The 15,986-nt window shown below is 41.0% G+C and overlaps 1 protein-coding gene across 5 annotated transcripts in view; it reads right to left on the reverse strand.

The window, feature by feature from the left end:
• Positions 1-363: 363 nt before the first annotated feature.
• The window catches only part of PPP3CC (protein phosphatase 3 catalytic subunit gamma), a 98,030-nt gene continuing 82,407 nt past the window's right edge, over positions 364-15,986 (reverse strand). For 3 of the 5 annotated variants that reach the window (XM_073805859.1, XM_033857700.2, XM_033857701.2), the window contains exons 12-14: positions 15,292-15,389; positions 8,246-8,275; positions 364-7,142 (exon numbers count right to left, since the gene is read on the reverse strand). In XM_073805859.1, coding sequence (XP_073661960.1) covers positions 6,925-7,142; positions 8,246-8,275; positions 15,292-15,389 — 346 coding nt within the window. In that variant the 3' untranslated portion in view covers positions 364-6,924. The remainder of the gene's footprint in view (positions 7,143-8,245; positions 8,276-15,291; positions 15,390-15,986) is intronic. The other 2 variants (XM_033857702.2, XM_033857703.2) reach the window with 1 other exon arrangement.

Below are 15,986 nucleotides of genomic sequence, written 5' to 3' on the forward strand. Positions count from 1 at the left end.
CTTCCTTTTCTTCAAGTAGCGGCCTCTGCCGGAGAAACCACAGAAGGAGCTGGGACTTGAGTGTGATTTTGTGGTGGGCAAAGTGCCAGGAATGAGGCCAGGGCAAGGGAACGGGTTCTGAGTGGGAAAAATAGAACCACCACCGCAGCCAGCAAAGCAGATTGAAAACTAGGGAGCTGAAGACGTGAAGAAAAGAGGTTCCTTTTATTGTGATGGGATTCCTTTCCTTGAGGGGAGAATTCCTTGGCATTGTCAGGGACCAGACCAGACATCAAACATCAGGCTTTCCCTTGACTTCCAGAATTACTGAATGGGTAAGAGCCAAATACAAGTGTGCTCCACAAGGAAATAAAGACACAGGGAGCCAATAAAGTTATCATTTAATTTCTTCTTTTTTTCAAGATGACTTCTAATGTACAGTAAGAAAGTTTTAACAAATTAATTTCTTGTTCACAAAAAAGACTTATGATTTCTGCCAATAAATAACATTTCCACCATTTGCCTTAACATAACTGAAACAAGAAAAAGCCAGTAACCTCTAAGCACAAGCAAATAATTCATCATTCAGAAACGCCTTAAAAAATGTACACCACTAGCTAGTCTCATGTGTCTGACCCCCTCATTTAGGAAGCAAAACCAGGATCCTTTCTTGGAAAATGCCTGCTGACATTTCTGTTAGGAAACAGAGCTATTGGTCACAGTACACTGAGAAAGGAAAAGTGGGGCATTCATGATGGTATCTTCAAAAAGTTTCTTTGACAGACAAAACCCACATCTTTATTGCCACGAATCAAAATGTACAGTAGAGCTCCTTCTTATTACATGCACTTCACTTTAACATGAACACACACACACACACACACAAGTTATGTGGAGACAGCTACGTTAAGGGAGTGAAGGGAATTTGGGCAAGAACTTACAAGAAGGCAGCGTACGTGGCCCTCCTTTAGAGCTGCTCAGAGGGACGATCCACATCCACTCCTCACTTCTTGATCTTAAACCACCTCGGCTTGTCATGGGGGTGTAGAAGACGAGAAGATGCATAACCCCGTCTTGGACAAAGGTGTTATTTAGCAAGTCTTGCCAAGGTTGATGGGGCGTGAGGCCACGGCCTCCTGGGAGGGAATATAGTCTCCAGTATCATCTTTACCTTTGTGACTGCATAGATGAAGGCAGCTAACCCTGACCCCATTCACTTTGGCTGGCTAGACATAGGCAGGTCAGGTCACAAGTCTCAGAGTAATATAGATTTCCTCTTTCACACTCTATCAGTGGCACAAAGCTCTACTGTGAATGCAGTTCTCTGCTGGACTCAAGATAAGAGTAACAACCACGTTTTTCGACTACACAACTTGCTCTATGCGCGTCTGCCCTTTCTTATGGCTTTCCTCTGAGTGTTTGATCACAGCAGTGCTGAAGAGGGACTGTGGCATTACAATGCTTCGGAGGTGTCCTCCAGGTAATCCAAACCCTCCTCCAGCTATTGTTGGGCTCCCTAGACTGCCCTTTACTCTCTGCTATAGCAGATTTCAGAAAAGATATGGACCTGGGTGCCAGACAAGGTGGTATCCATGTTTATAACCACAAGTGATTTAGGAAATTGGAGCCTCATTCCCACAACTGGGGCTCTGGGTTCACGCTCCCTCTGAAGTCTTTTCTCCCAGGGTAGGGAAAGCTGAATAATGCTTTGAAAAACACTTGGGTTCCACTGTTACTATAACAACTATAATAAATATCGGAGATTCTAGAATGATATCTCAACAAGTCTTTCTGGGTACGAAAGTAATTTTCAATACAAAAACTGGAGGAAAAAACCTGAAAATTAATACAAAGAAAAACTATGAATCAGTCAATCTGGTACAAGCTCTTCCTAAACCATTTTAACTAACTGGTCACCCAGATTGGTCAGGATGAACGTAACTCTCAAGAGCTTGAGTTTTGTATTTCTAGATATGGTACAGTCAAAACTTCTGGAGATCAGCTACAATATTTACATAAAACAAGGGAGGGTAGAGGGAACAGATTTCAGCCTTACTTACTCCAAGAGGCTAGAGGGACTATTGAGTAATGACCATGAGCAGTAAGTCTGGCTGTATCTCATGTAGGCATGGTTTGCAATATTTTTCTTACAGAGAGCAGCTGCCTCAAACTTTGTTTTGTTTTTTAATCTTTTGGCCGCACCCCAAGGCATGTGGGATCTTAGTTCCCCGACCAGGGATCGAACCCACGTCCCCTGTGTTGGAAGTGTGGAGTCTTAACCACTGGACCACCAGGGAAGTCCCAAACTTTGTGCTTTAAAATTACTCAGAAGAGGATCTAAGGGACAATGCCAAGGCCCCAAGTTATCCAATTTGAAGAAATCCCACCCTTGCTCCATAATGACATTAAATAATAATAATCTGTTTACAAAACAATTAAGAGCTTTCCTTTTCCTATTCTGAATAGTGTCACGAAGTCAGTTATCCTGTTATCAGGATAAGAAAGCAAATCTTTGCTATTGAGAAAAACTTGATTCATGGAACTGCAAATGTTCTGTAGAAACAGAAAAGGCAAGGTAAATATAGATAAAAGGGTATGAAAAATACTGATATTCCTGGAGAGTCTGATTCTTCTATCCCTAGGCAAGAAGCCACATCATACCCATCCATAAGCCATTTTCACCCTGCTGGTCAATATCTAGTCAAAAAAGGCCAGCGAATCAGCAATGTCTGTACCCATAACCTAAGTGTTACCTTGAGGTTTTAAAGAAAACAGGCTGCTTTTGTTTTAGCATTCCGTCTCTCTCTCTCTCTCACACACACACTACACGCACACGCACATGCACACACACGCGGCTTATTCTTTTACTTTTTCTCTAAATATTCAGAACACAGAGATTAAAAAAAGATGTATGTTTTGAACTTGTATTAGATGAGTTCTAAAATTTTTATTAACAAGAACTGTCATCTGATCAATTTGTAACTTCATATGACGTGGATGTAAACAAAATTGGGAAAACTGGTCTTCGGGAAGTGTCATTTCTAAACTGGTATTTCAGAAAAGTTTACAAAGGAGCCCTCTGATGCGTCCCCCCAACCCCCATGAGAGAAGTTGAATAACGTCTCTGTGGACTTTAAAGTGAAGGAGAACAAGAGAAAAGTATTTTTAGTATCTTTAGAACATTCAAGGGGGAAGATTTAGTAAAAACAGAAGAGGCTTTGAAAACAGCAACACCACAGAGCGCTGACAGCAGTCAAAATGTTTGTTTGAAATGATGGCCCCAGTCAGACTATCAGGCCCCAGGCAGTTTTATGGCAAACTCAGGGCAGGCCACCAGCCATCTCGGGAGCTACTATTCAGATTAAAACATTAAAAAATGTTAAAACCCTCCAATGAAGTCTAAAGGGAAGAACAAGTGCTGTTATATCAATATATTCCTAAGGTTCACACCTTCTATTATTATCTATTTATTTTTACCTTTTAAAAAAATTTATCTATTTTAATTATTTATTTTTGGCTGCGTTGGGTCTTCGTTGCTGCGCACAGGCTTTCTCTAGTTGCAGCGAGCGGGGGCTACTCTTCATTGTGGTGCGCGGGCTTCTCTCATTGTGGTGGCTTCTCTTGTTGCGGAGCACAGGCTCTAGGTGCGCAGGCTTCAGTCGTTGTGGCACGTGGGCTCAGTAGTTGTGGCTCATGGGCTGTAGAGTGCAGGCTCGGTAGTTGTGGCGCACGGGCTTAGTTGCTCCGCGGCATGTGGGATCTTCCTGGACCAGGGCTCAAACGCGTGTCCCCTGCATTAGCAGGAGGATTCTTAACCACTGCGCCACCAGGGAAGCACCGGTTTATGCCTTCTAAACTGTCTTGAATCACAGGTACAAATGCATATATAGGTGCACTGCCTGCTGGTCTGGCTTTAAGAAGCTACTTGTAGGACTTCCCTGGTGGGGCAGTGGATAAGAATCTGCCTGCCAATACAGGGGACACGCGTTCGAGCCCTGGTCCGGGAATATCCCACATGACGTGGAGCAACTAAGCATGTGAGCCACAACTACTGAGCCTGCGCTCTAGAGCCCGCGTGCCACAACTACTGAGCCTGCGTGCCACAAATACTGAAGCCCGCGCGCCTAGAGCCCGTGCTCCACAACAAGAGAAGCCACCGCAGTGAGAAGCCTGCGCACCGCAACGAAGAGTAGCCCCCGCTCACCGCAACTAGAGAGAGCCCAGGCGCAGCAACCAAGACCCAACGCAGCCAAAAATAAATAAACTAATTAATTAATTAAAAAAAAAAAAAGCTACTTATACCAGACAGACACACTCACCACACAACTTTCTAAAGTGCTGAAATACACACCCCAGCTTTCTACAGAACATAAGAAATGCCTTTACCTTTAGAATTCAACAGGATCTTCAAACCTAACTTCCTTCCAGAGCTGCTGCTATGCTCTTTTAAACCCCCTCCAATTTTCTTGAATCGTGACCACTTAACTCTCTACTCCGGCTGAACCTTCAACAGCTCAAAAGTTACCTGTAAAATACATCTTTTCACATGGCTCTGTCAAGGAAAATTGCTTTATCGTACTACTTCATTTTGGGAAGAAAATGAAGACCTTCCTAAGTAATTGTCTTTTTTTTTTTTTCCTAATACTATTTTTTGCTTATAAGGATTTGTAGTAACTATTTCACTACTTGCCTGCTGATTGAAGTCCTTAAGATTGAAGCCCACGGTTTCTACCTGTGGACTGTGTGTGTATAACAATAGCCTCAATGGAAAAGAGAAAGGAATCAGGGACTCCCATCTATCAAACCTGTCCTGTGAACTGACTGTCACATTAGGTGAGATTTCCAAAACAGTGGCTCTTTCCCTATCGGGATTGGGGGAGGGAGGAGTATGAGGATATCCAGGTGATGAATTCCTCTTTGATTATAAAGAAATGATGATCAGTAAAGACAGCTACTGGAGACTCTTTCTCTCCTCTTTCAAAGATTTTACTCACAACCCAGTAAGAGATCTTTTATCTCCTTCCCAATATCCTTCCTATCTTTTTTGTTAACAGAGCACTCTACGCCACCAGATTCCAATCTCCAAAGTGCTTTGATCTCTGTCATAAACAAATTGGGAACTGTTAGCAAGGCATAGGAGAAAGAGATAGATGGGCTAAATCCTCATTCTTCTAATGAAATTATGTTTTGTTTTGAACCGTGCCACACGGCTTGTGGGATCCTAGTTCCCCGACCAGGGACTGAACCTGGGCCCTCAGCAGTGAAAGCCTAGAGTCCTAACCACTGGACTGCCAGGGAATTCCCTGAAATTATGTTTTTTGAAAAGAGGTTTCTGGTGTCCTTGAAGCTCCAAACATAAAGTACTACTGTCTGGGATACTTGCTTTAATGCTGGACTCCTATATCCCAAATGACATTAAGGAATTCCACAAATATGCAGTTTGATGTAGTGTGGCCCAGACATGCACTTTCACTACAGGCTGACCAATGAGTATTATGACATGGCACCTGTCATCAGGCTAAACCAAAAATGGGAGCCTAAGGATCCCTGAAATTTCCTTCACTAGTTGGCTGTGACTTGAAAAACTAAGGAAAGATTATTCAAACCTTGTATTTGATCACTTGTTTTTGTATTCCAAAATACGCTGACAGAGACCGACACACAGTTCAATATAATGAGTGCTGAAACATGGAGGAACATTCCAGTAATTGATAGACAGGAAATCCTCACTCATCCAATGCCCTTTAGCAAGACTTCCAGTTCACAGGGGGACCATGTTAACCTAGTCAGTTTCCATTACCCCTGTTGGTTTCAAAAATGCTGACACAGAAAAACAGATGGACGACGGGGAGGATAGATGTGAGAGCTGATGCAGTAACACAGAAGGGCATAAACACTTCCTACCATCGAAGGCTCTACAGAGGGCATTTATATTTAGAAATGTCGCTTCCTTTGCAGATGGCGTAAATCACCTAGTGTTCAAAAATAAAAGCAAGGGTGCTTCCCTGGTGGCGTGGTGGTTGAGAGGCCGCCTGCCGATGCAGGGGACACGGGTTCGTGCCCTGGTCCGGGAAGATCCCACATGCCGCGGAGCGGCTGGGCCCGTGAGCCATGGCCGCTGAGCCTGCGCGTCCGGAGCCTGTGCTCCGCAACGGGAGAGGCCACAGCAGTGAGAGGCCCGCGTACCGCAAAAAATTAAAAAAAAAAAAAAAAAGCAAAAGGATCTGGCAACAGTTAAGAAACCTCCAAAGTTCTAAGGGAAGTTTAAACCAATCATGCCCACGGTTAGATGAACAAATTTTAAGTAATTCTACGAAAATCCCTCATTATTTTTTATTTCGCCATACTAGAATACATTGAGTAATTGAGAGTCCAGAAGAAAGTAGGTTATCATGGAAAACATTTCCCTTGGCCCTTAAAATCACTGGGTTTGGGTTATTCACTTAGGAGTTCTACTATAATCAAGTTTTCCATAAGAAGAGAAGTTTTAGCCACTGAAATCTAAGAGATCTTCAATGGTACCCTGTAGAAAGGAAAAAAAAAAAATAGAAAAGAAAAAACCCTTTTGTGTTTGAAAAATGATTAGTCTGAAATTAAAGATATTACCCTCCAAAAACAAGAGAAAAGGCTGGCTAGTTCAAGTCAGAAACCCAGGGTAGAGGTTTCCAAGGCCCTTTTATTAGGGGGAAGGTCCCCTTTATAGCACAAGACTTCACTATGTATCAGACAATCAGATCAGTTCCTAAAAATTAGGGGGGGGAAAAAAAGGAAAAACAAAACACATTCACTTTTTATGTATATATTAAACATAAATTAAAAGAATTTATAAAATGGTCACCTTTCTTACAGAGTAAATGCAGAGTGTATTATGAATGCACCTCCAGGTTTAAGTTGTTTCAGTTGTTTTTGTTTTGTTTTCCAATAATAAATAAATAAAATTGATTGTTAAGTCTTGGATCCACCTGTGCCACAGCAGGGCTCTGAGTCATTACTGGCTCTTCTCCCCTTGTCACTCCTGTGCGCAGCGTTTGGTTGGACTAATTTCACCGGCCCATCAAAGTACTGGCTATCTTTGCGGGGTGGCATCCGCTCATTAATTCGGTCCAGACCTCGGGCTTCTTCAAAACTCCGGATCCTGTGCTGAAGCGAAAACCCTCTGATGGCTACAGAAAAACAGGAAAGGGAGGAGCTCAATTAGACAGTAAAGCGACCAGCTTTAAGTTTCTTAGCATACAGCAACCTCCTAGAGAAAAACACAGAAGGGTGGCTGTGGAGCACATGTCTGGTGAAGGGATTGAGCAATATTTGATTTCAATTAGCCTGGTCTGAAGCTACTGCTTCCTTAAGGCCCAAAGGGCCACGGAAACTGTGAAAGTCATTTTCATAGCTCAATTAATCATAGCAGAAGTAGACCTGACAAAAAGCCCCAATACATTTGAAAGAGTCTCTTATGGGCCAGAAACGTGCTCAGTGAGAGAGAAAAAAAGGCAACACTAGAATAACAGAACAAGTTAAGCAGAGTAGCTGCTCTAACACAAACATCACATAGACCACACAAAAAAGTTTGTTTAGAAGGACAGCTTTTTATCTTGCACAACCAGGAGCTGAATGTAAGTTAAAAGCCATCTAAAAAATAGTTCCTAGATATTTTCTTTCTGATTGAACTTTTGTATTACCAAGGAAAGGCATTCCCATTGTGAACCATCTTATCTAACAGAACAATTAAATTTATAACACAAGTATATCGATTCCAATGGTTTTCATCCTCAGAATTCATAGATAATTTGTTACTTAAAATTTGTTTTCATAGAAACAAAGATAATTTAGCTTGACTGACTTAGGGCAACCTCAAAAACAAATCAAACTAAATCCTATCTACTTTTGCCTCCACTTTTGATGTCATTTGGAATCATTAGATAAAGAGGCTGAGGGTTTGAATTTCTGATAATCAAATGGATGCCTCTTGGATATGGAAGGGCTATGAGATTACACCATTTGAACCCCCATGACCAGTTGCTTAAGCTTCAGTCATTGCATTAAAACTGAGAGAGCCCAGAAAGGACATCAGCTGTGGAGAAGATCATTTAAATTAATACAAATACAGGACACAAAGGAAATACTTTGTGAGCACACCTGGAGATATCTCTTCCTTTCCTCACTGTTACAGTTCTGGTGATGCAATAATAAAAGATTTCGAATGTTGACAAAGCTTTTAAAACCAGTAGACAGACACATGATCACATCTATCATAGGAATATGGCCATACCTTCCCGGGCCTCTACCGCTTCTACTGTGGCTGTAAGAGGCAGGAGCAGTGGCATGCAAAAATGAAGGCAGAAAAAGAGTGAGTAAACCAACAGCACTGCTGCCAGCACAGACATCCCAGCGTCCCACCTTTAAGCCTATTCCCATCCCTAATAAAAGTCGACTAGTTAGAGAAGCGACAGGATTACTGCGAAAAACTAAATTGGGGGAAAATATGAGGCGGGGAGAGTTTCTAAGATTGTTCACATTGTGAGTGGCACGAGAACCTTTTAGCTAATGTCATCCATAGCTAAGACAATGGGGTCAATCAAGCTGACTAGAAGAAACAAGAGTTACGACGTTTTCCTCATTTTAAATAGCCAGCTGCTAATCTACGTCTTAACGTTCACATATCAAAATATGTCCAGTCAAATCATTTAATATTACAACTGTTCTTTAGTTTGTGATAGTTCAGATGATATTAGATCTGTAGCTGCTGTGTCCTATTTTAAAAAGTTATTTAAAACTATTTCTTAATGATTTCAAGCAACTTGTGTGGGGTCCAACTGTCCTTAATGAAAAGGAGTGGCCGTTGAATAACAGACTGGCATTTGGAAGGAGAGAAAAGTGGGTTATAAGTGAAGGGTTATTTCTTTTCCGGGGGTGGAGTACTAAGCTGGCAAAGGCATAAATCTATTCAATTCTGAATACAAATTCATGTACCATCTGGGAGGAGAGACACAGCAGAGGCTGACATTTCCAACCCACATGGCTTCCATTCGCTGTGCAAGACAGCAGGCCAATTACTAAGAAGGCCCTCTTCTCCCTCACTTTTGGAAAAGGAAGCTATTTAAGAATTAGTATCAACAGGTAAACTTTCTTGCATCTTCATTTTAAGACAGTAAAAGCGCTAATATATGAAAAGGTTACCAGTTGTAGCAAGAAAGATCTTATTAGGAGAACCCTGTTAGTTCCTCCAATACCAATTTTTTAAAAGAAGGCAGGGAAGAATAATGAACAGTAACAGTTTGCTGTTCCTGAGGCTTTTTATATCCATCAGAGAGGAGAAACTGGAAGAACTGAAAATTAACTTCCCAAGGCAATGGGGAAAATGGAAACTTGGAATCAACTTATCAACTGCTTACATTTGTCAACCATGTGTTGGCATGTGTTAAGGCAATGTCACACCCTCTCAAACCTCCTCACACAGAACAAATTTTCACAAGAAAACAATAATGCCTTCAAACAGTACATCACAAAAGCAACTGTTAAGAAGTGGGAGAACAAGGCTTTACCTGAAATTGTATACACAGTGTTGGTTAATTAGAATTTAAAAGCTATGTGTGTGGCAAAATGTGTCCTAGTATCACATTGTTTTGGGTCCTCCTAGAATTGCTTTTTGCATTGGGTATTAAGATAGCCTGCACTGAAGGATATTCCTTACAAGAAACAGTCGTATAAAACTGAGAAACTCTTTTTTCTTTTCCTTTACTGAAATATACTTTTCTTTACTGAATGAGATTTCTTTACTGAAACATAATTCACATAACCATAAAATTCACTTGTTCAAAGTGATAGTTCAATGATTTTAAGAGTTGTGCAGCCATTACCACAATCTATGGTTAGAATATTTTCATCACCTCCTAAAACCCCATTTCCCTCCCTCATCCCTTTCCCTAACTTTACAGTCAACCACTAAAGTACTTTCCGTCTCTACAGATTTGCCTGTTCTGGACATTTCGCATAAGTGGAATCATATAATATGTGGTTTTAGTGATTGGCTTCTTTCACTTAGCATAATGTTTTCAAGGTTCATTCATGTTGAGGATTGTATCAGTACATAATTCCTTTTTATGACTGAATAGTATTCCACTGTATGAATACACCACATTTTGTTTATCCATTCATCAGGTGATAGACATTTGTGTTGTTTCCACTTATTGGCTATTACAGAGCATGTTACTATGAACATTTGTGTACAAGTTTTTGTGTGGCTATGTTTTCATTTCTCTGGGTATGTAACTAGGAGTGTAACTGCTGGGTCATATGATTAACGGTATGTTTAATCATCTAAGAAACTGCCAGATTGGTTTCCAATGTGCTGCTCCATTTTAAATCCCCACCAGCAGTGTATGAGGGTCCTACTTTCTCTCCATTCTCACCAACACTTGTTTCTATCTGCCTTTTTGATTACAACTATCCAGTGGGCTTAAAGTGGTATCTCATTGTGGTTAATGTCTAATGATGTGGAACATCATTTCACATGCTTATTGGCCATTTGTATGTCTTCTTTGGAAAAATGTCTATTCAATTTTTTACCCATTTTAATTGGGTTATTTGCCTTTTTATTATTCAGTTACAAGAATTCTTTACAGTTTCTAGATACTAGTCTCTTATCAGATATATGCTTTGTAAATATTTTCACCCATGCTGTGGGTTGTGTTTTCACTTTCTTGATGGTTCCATTTTCAGCACAAAACTTTAAAACTTTTGATGGAGTCCAATTTATAACTGACCTGTTTTTTATCTTATGGTCTTTCCTCTTTATTTTGGCTACTAGGAAGCTTGGAGTCATATTTGTGACTGACTACTGGCTTTCACTGGTTTGTTTTCCTTTGTGCTCCAATTTCCAAGCATATTTATTTCCCTTCACTGTGTTGGATGTATACTGTAGCTTACTCAAATCCCCCTTGGGACAAGGTGGGGTATAAATGAATGTAGGCTATAAGGCCATATAGGATGGGATATTGTTGGTTGAAGGCTCTCCAAGTAAAGTTACGTGAACAATAAAAGATCTTTTTCAGCTAACGCTCCAGTTTGCCAGTGAACCTGGGGAACTGAGACTCTGATGGGAAAATGACAAATAAACTCAGTTCTTGTCAATCAATAAGAGAGAATAAGAAGCTCTACTGGCTGCAACTTTAGTTTTGTTCTTACACATTCCTGAGATTTCTATCAATTTTGGAGTACCAATAAACAATCCTATAGTGATTAAAACACTCATATTCAAATCAGGAATGAAGAGAAACTGCATATATTTGGGACTGAGAACAAAAGATAGACCAAGGATTATAAACAACAAATCTCCAAATAACACATCCATAGAATTCTCTTTGCTACTTAACTCAGATTTGCAGATTTACTCTTTCAAATCAAGGTCTAGAAAAATTTCATTCAGATTAAAACAACAACTCTGTGGATCAGCAAATTTCCAAAACTTTTCAAGAAAGGAGGTATAGGATGTTCCTTTTTTTCTTTACCCGTATTACTACCCATTAACTCTAAAATGCTTTGTCAGAGCTGCTCTCAGAATACTTCACATGACTAATAAGCAGAGCAATGACAGAAAAGTATTTTGCTTACAAGAAACTGCGCATCTGAGAGGGAAAATTCAGTCTGAAACAGTTTACTGATTCTTCCTATGAAACTACAGAACTTAAGAAAATTAATTTTATACTTCCAAGGAGAAAATGTTCACTCTTCCTTATAAATAACTAAACTCTAATATTTCAGTATTCAATTTGAAAGAGAAGGAGGAAATCAATCCTATAAAAAGAAGAGGGGGATGGGCTTCCCTGGTGGCGCAGTGGTTGAGAGTCCACCTGCCGATGCAGGGGACACGGGTTCGTGCCCCGGTCCGGGAAGATCCCACATGCCGTGGAGCGGCTGGGCCCATGAGCCATGGCCGCTGAGCCTGTGCGTCCGGAGCCTGTGCTCTGCGATGGGAGAGGCCACAACAGTGAGAGGCCCGCGTACCGCAAAAAAAAAAAAAAAGAAGAGGGGGAAAAGGGGCTGTTCCTATTAATCAATAGCCCTGGAATGTTCACAAAATGCAAAGAATTCCTATAAGAGGCAGGGTGACAAGGAAAAGAAAAACTTAAGTAGAAGCAATTCAAAAAACAAGGGGGGCAAAAAAGCACTGAAACTCTACTTTAAGTTGTTGATGCTTCAACTCCAGTTTTCTTGCCTAGAATTAGTCATCCAATGACTTGATCTCACGTTTCTTCCCCTTGCTTGACCAGATCTGTTTATTCTGACAAATATCAACCTTATCATTCCTGGGTTCCATAAAGTCCTCTCCTTAAAGTCAACGCCCACGTAATTTTCAGAACTGACACTCTGGTTGAAGCGGTGACTGAGGCACTGTTGTAGGATATGGTTTGCAGGCAAAGAGGCAAACTCCCTTTCTGACTGAGAAACTCTAACCCCCCAAAATTAAGGTATAAAACACACAAGTGAGGCATATGATGTGCATAAATCTGAAGTGTACTCATTAATACATTTTTATATATGCATGCACTTGTGTAACTACCACCTAGGTAGTGATATAGAACATTCCCACTACTCCAGAAGTCCCCTGGGCTCCTTCTGGGTCCATATGCTCCCACCAGAGGACGTGCCATTCTGACTTCTTTTACCATTGATGAGCCTGCCAGTTCCTTTTTTGTTGTTGTTGCTTGTGTTTCTGAGAACAGAAAGCACAAATACCTATCGAGTGTTTCACTTCAGTGCCTGGGACATGGTGAAGCTCTTTTTAAAAAATAATTATTTATTTATTTTTGGCTGCTCTGGGTCTTCGTTGCGGTGCGTGGGCTTTCTCTAATTGGAGCAAGCGGGGGCTACTCTTCGTTGCAGTGCGCAAGCTTCTCATTGCGGTGGATTGTCTTGTTGCAGAGCACGGGCTCTAGGCGCGCGGGCTTCAGTAGTTGCAGCATGCGGGTTCAGCAGCTGTGGCTCGCGGGCTTAGCTGCTCCATGGCATGGGGGATCTTCCTAGACCAGGGCTCAAAACCATGTCCCCTGCATTGACAGGCAGATTTTTAACCACTGTGCCACCAGGAAGTCCCAGTTCTTTTTTTTTTTTTTTTTGAAAACAGAAAAATAATTTATTCCAAAAGATAGCAGAAATAAATTCATCCTAAAAATATACTTTGGCATAATTCTGGTGGGACAGATCTTCCCTCTGAACGTGTTCTCCTATTGACCGCCCCACTGGAGTCTTCCTGTCTTGTAACAGCTCTTAAACACTTTGCTGATTCCCATGTAGTGAGCAGGCAGGAGCCACCTTCAAATCCACAGGTTCCAAAGAGAGAGTCATATATTTCTCAGAAGAACAGCATTTTCTATCTCAGAGCAGTGCACAGACATTTTATGGAGCCTGCACAGTTTAAGTAGGTACATAATTCATCAAAGTGTAAAAAAGGTGATGGGAAAAAAAATACTGCATTGTAGAATAAGATGTTCAAATGTGCTGTGAATGTTTAAGGAAGCTGATGGCCAAAATAGGCAAGTCAACGAAGGTGGTCTAGGTATGGAGGTGATTTAACAACTCTTCATGACTAGAGATAACAGCAAACTGAACAGGTCACCAACAAGGTGATGATAACTCCCAGTTGGGACCCTCAGGGATGAACCAGGGCTCCAAGAAGCTGACGAAGTCCCAGAACACGCTCATCATGATGAGAGGCACTGTGAGGCCCATATACGCCACGGTTGCTTCCCCGCCGCCTCACTTTGATCCCACCCAGAAATGTTAGTCTGCTTGTTCTTGCACATCATATAAATCAGACAGTCTGTGCTCTTTTCGGTGTAACTTTTTTAGTTTACCATGATGTCTGTGAGATTCAACCACGTTTTGCATGTATTCATAATGTTATTTTTTATTGCTGAGTAAATTCCATTGTATAAATATAACACAATTTATCTATTCTACTATTGATGGACATTTGGTTGTTTCCCATTTTGGACTATTATGAGTAAAGCTAAGGTGAGCATTCTTATGCACGTCCTTTGGTGGACATATGCACTAATTTCTCTTCTATAGAAACCAGGCATGGGGGCTTCCCTGGTGGCACAGTGTTAAGAATCTGTCTGCCAATGCAGGGGACATGGGCTCGAGCCCTGGTCCGGGAAGATCCCACATGCCACGGAGCAACTGGGCCTGTGAGCCACAACTACTGAGCCCGCGTGCCTAGAGCCCATGCTCCACAACAAGAGAAGCCACTGCAATGAGAAGCCCGTGCACCGGAAGGAAGAGTAGCCCCTGCTCACCGCAACTAGAGAAAGCCCGCGTGCAGCAACAAAGACCCAATGCAGCCAAAAATAAAATAAAATAAACAAAAAAAAAACAGGCATGGATTTGCTGGGTTGTAGGGTAGACATATGTTTTGCTTTATTGCCCAACAGTTTTCCAAAGTGGTTGAACCAATTTACAAACCCACTAGCAATGTATCTAGTTTTAGTTCTCCACAAACTCATCAACACTTGGTATTGTCACACTTACAAATTTTAGCCATTCTAGAGAATATGTAGTGGTACCTCACTGTGGTTTTATATCCATTTCCCAGATGGGTAACTATTTTAAGCACCTTTTCATATGCTTTTTGGCCATTTTAATACCCTCTTTTGTGAAGTGTCTGTTAAAATCTTTTGACCATTAAGAAAATTTGGTTGTTTTGTGTTTTTCTTATTGAGTTGTACTTTTTTTTTTTTTTGCCACGGGGTGCGGCATGCGGGATCTTAGCTCCCTGACCAAGGATCAAACCCATGCCCCTTGTGATGGAAGCATGGAGTCTTAACCACTGGACCACCAGGAAGTCCCTGAGTTATGGTTCTTTATAGAACTACAGACTTTATAGAACTGTAGACTCTGAATATAAGTCCTTAGTCAGACATATGTACTGCAAAAATCTTCTCCCAGTTTATGGTTTGTATTTTTCCTTTCTTAATCATGAATTTCTGTGAATACACATTCTTAATTTTCATGAAAGTCATTTATTCAATTTTTCTTTTAAGGTTAGTATTTTTTGTGTCATATTTAAGGACTCTTTATCTACCCCAGTGCCTAGTTTCCATACCTTCTTCTGTGAGTTTTACTGTTTTAGATTTTACATTTAAGTTATAATTCATTTTGATTTAGTTTTTGTGTATGGAGATCCATTTTCCCCCAGAGATAGATATCCAATTGCTTTAGTACCATTTATTGGAAGAAGCCCTAAGTTTCAATTTGACATTGACTGCTAGGTAACGGGAGCACACCTTCCATGAAAGGAGCATTTCTCATACTCACCTGTCTCAATAGTCTGCTTTCCTCCTGAGAGTACACCCAAAGGGAGTGTACCTGTAGGAGTCAGGCCCTTGAGAGTCAGCACACTCTCACTCTCTTCCCTGCAAAGGAAGATCAAAGCCCAGGGTTAATGCTAGGGTGTCTACCTCTCAGTACCTACAAAGATACTTGAAAGAAGTTAAGAAAAGATGTGCAGAGATGGAAGATAGCTTCTCCTTCTCCCTACCCCTTCCCTGACCCAAAGAAAGGGATGTTTTCTGTAAATATTCCAATTAACAACAATTAGCCAGGTCTTGTTTTCAATTAAAGCCATTTAATAATCAGGTGCTGTTCTAACGTTTTCCATATATTACCCCATATAATCCTCCAAAGAACCTTGTAAGGCAGATCTGCTATTATCACTCTTTTACAGACCAGGAAAATGAGGCACAAGATCACACAGCTGAGAAGATGCAGAGCCAGGATCTGAACACAGGCAACCTGGCTCCAGAAGCCACACTAAATCACTGCACTCACTGCACTGTATCTAAGCTCATACCAAATAAATGTTTGCCAGGCGTTTCTAGGCACTTTAACATGTAGGTCTGATTCAAATTGTACTCAACCCAAAGACCAACAGTTCTAATACCAAACTCCAATTCTAAAAAAACTGTTCTGAAATCAACTTCTAAATTACTCTCAAAATGCTTTTATCCCAC

Source organism: Tursiops truncatus, chromosome 6 (genome assembly GCF_011762595.2).
Source record: "Tursiops truncatus isolate mTurTru1 chromosome 6, mTurTru1.mat.Y, whole genome shotgun sequence".
NCBI classification, from domain to species: domain Eukaryota; kingdom Metazoa; phylum Chordata; class Mammalia; order Artiodactyla; family Delphinidae; genus Tursiops; species Tursiops truncatus.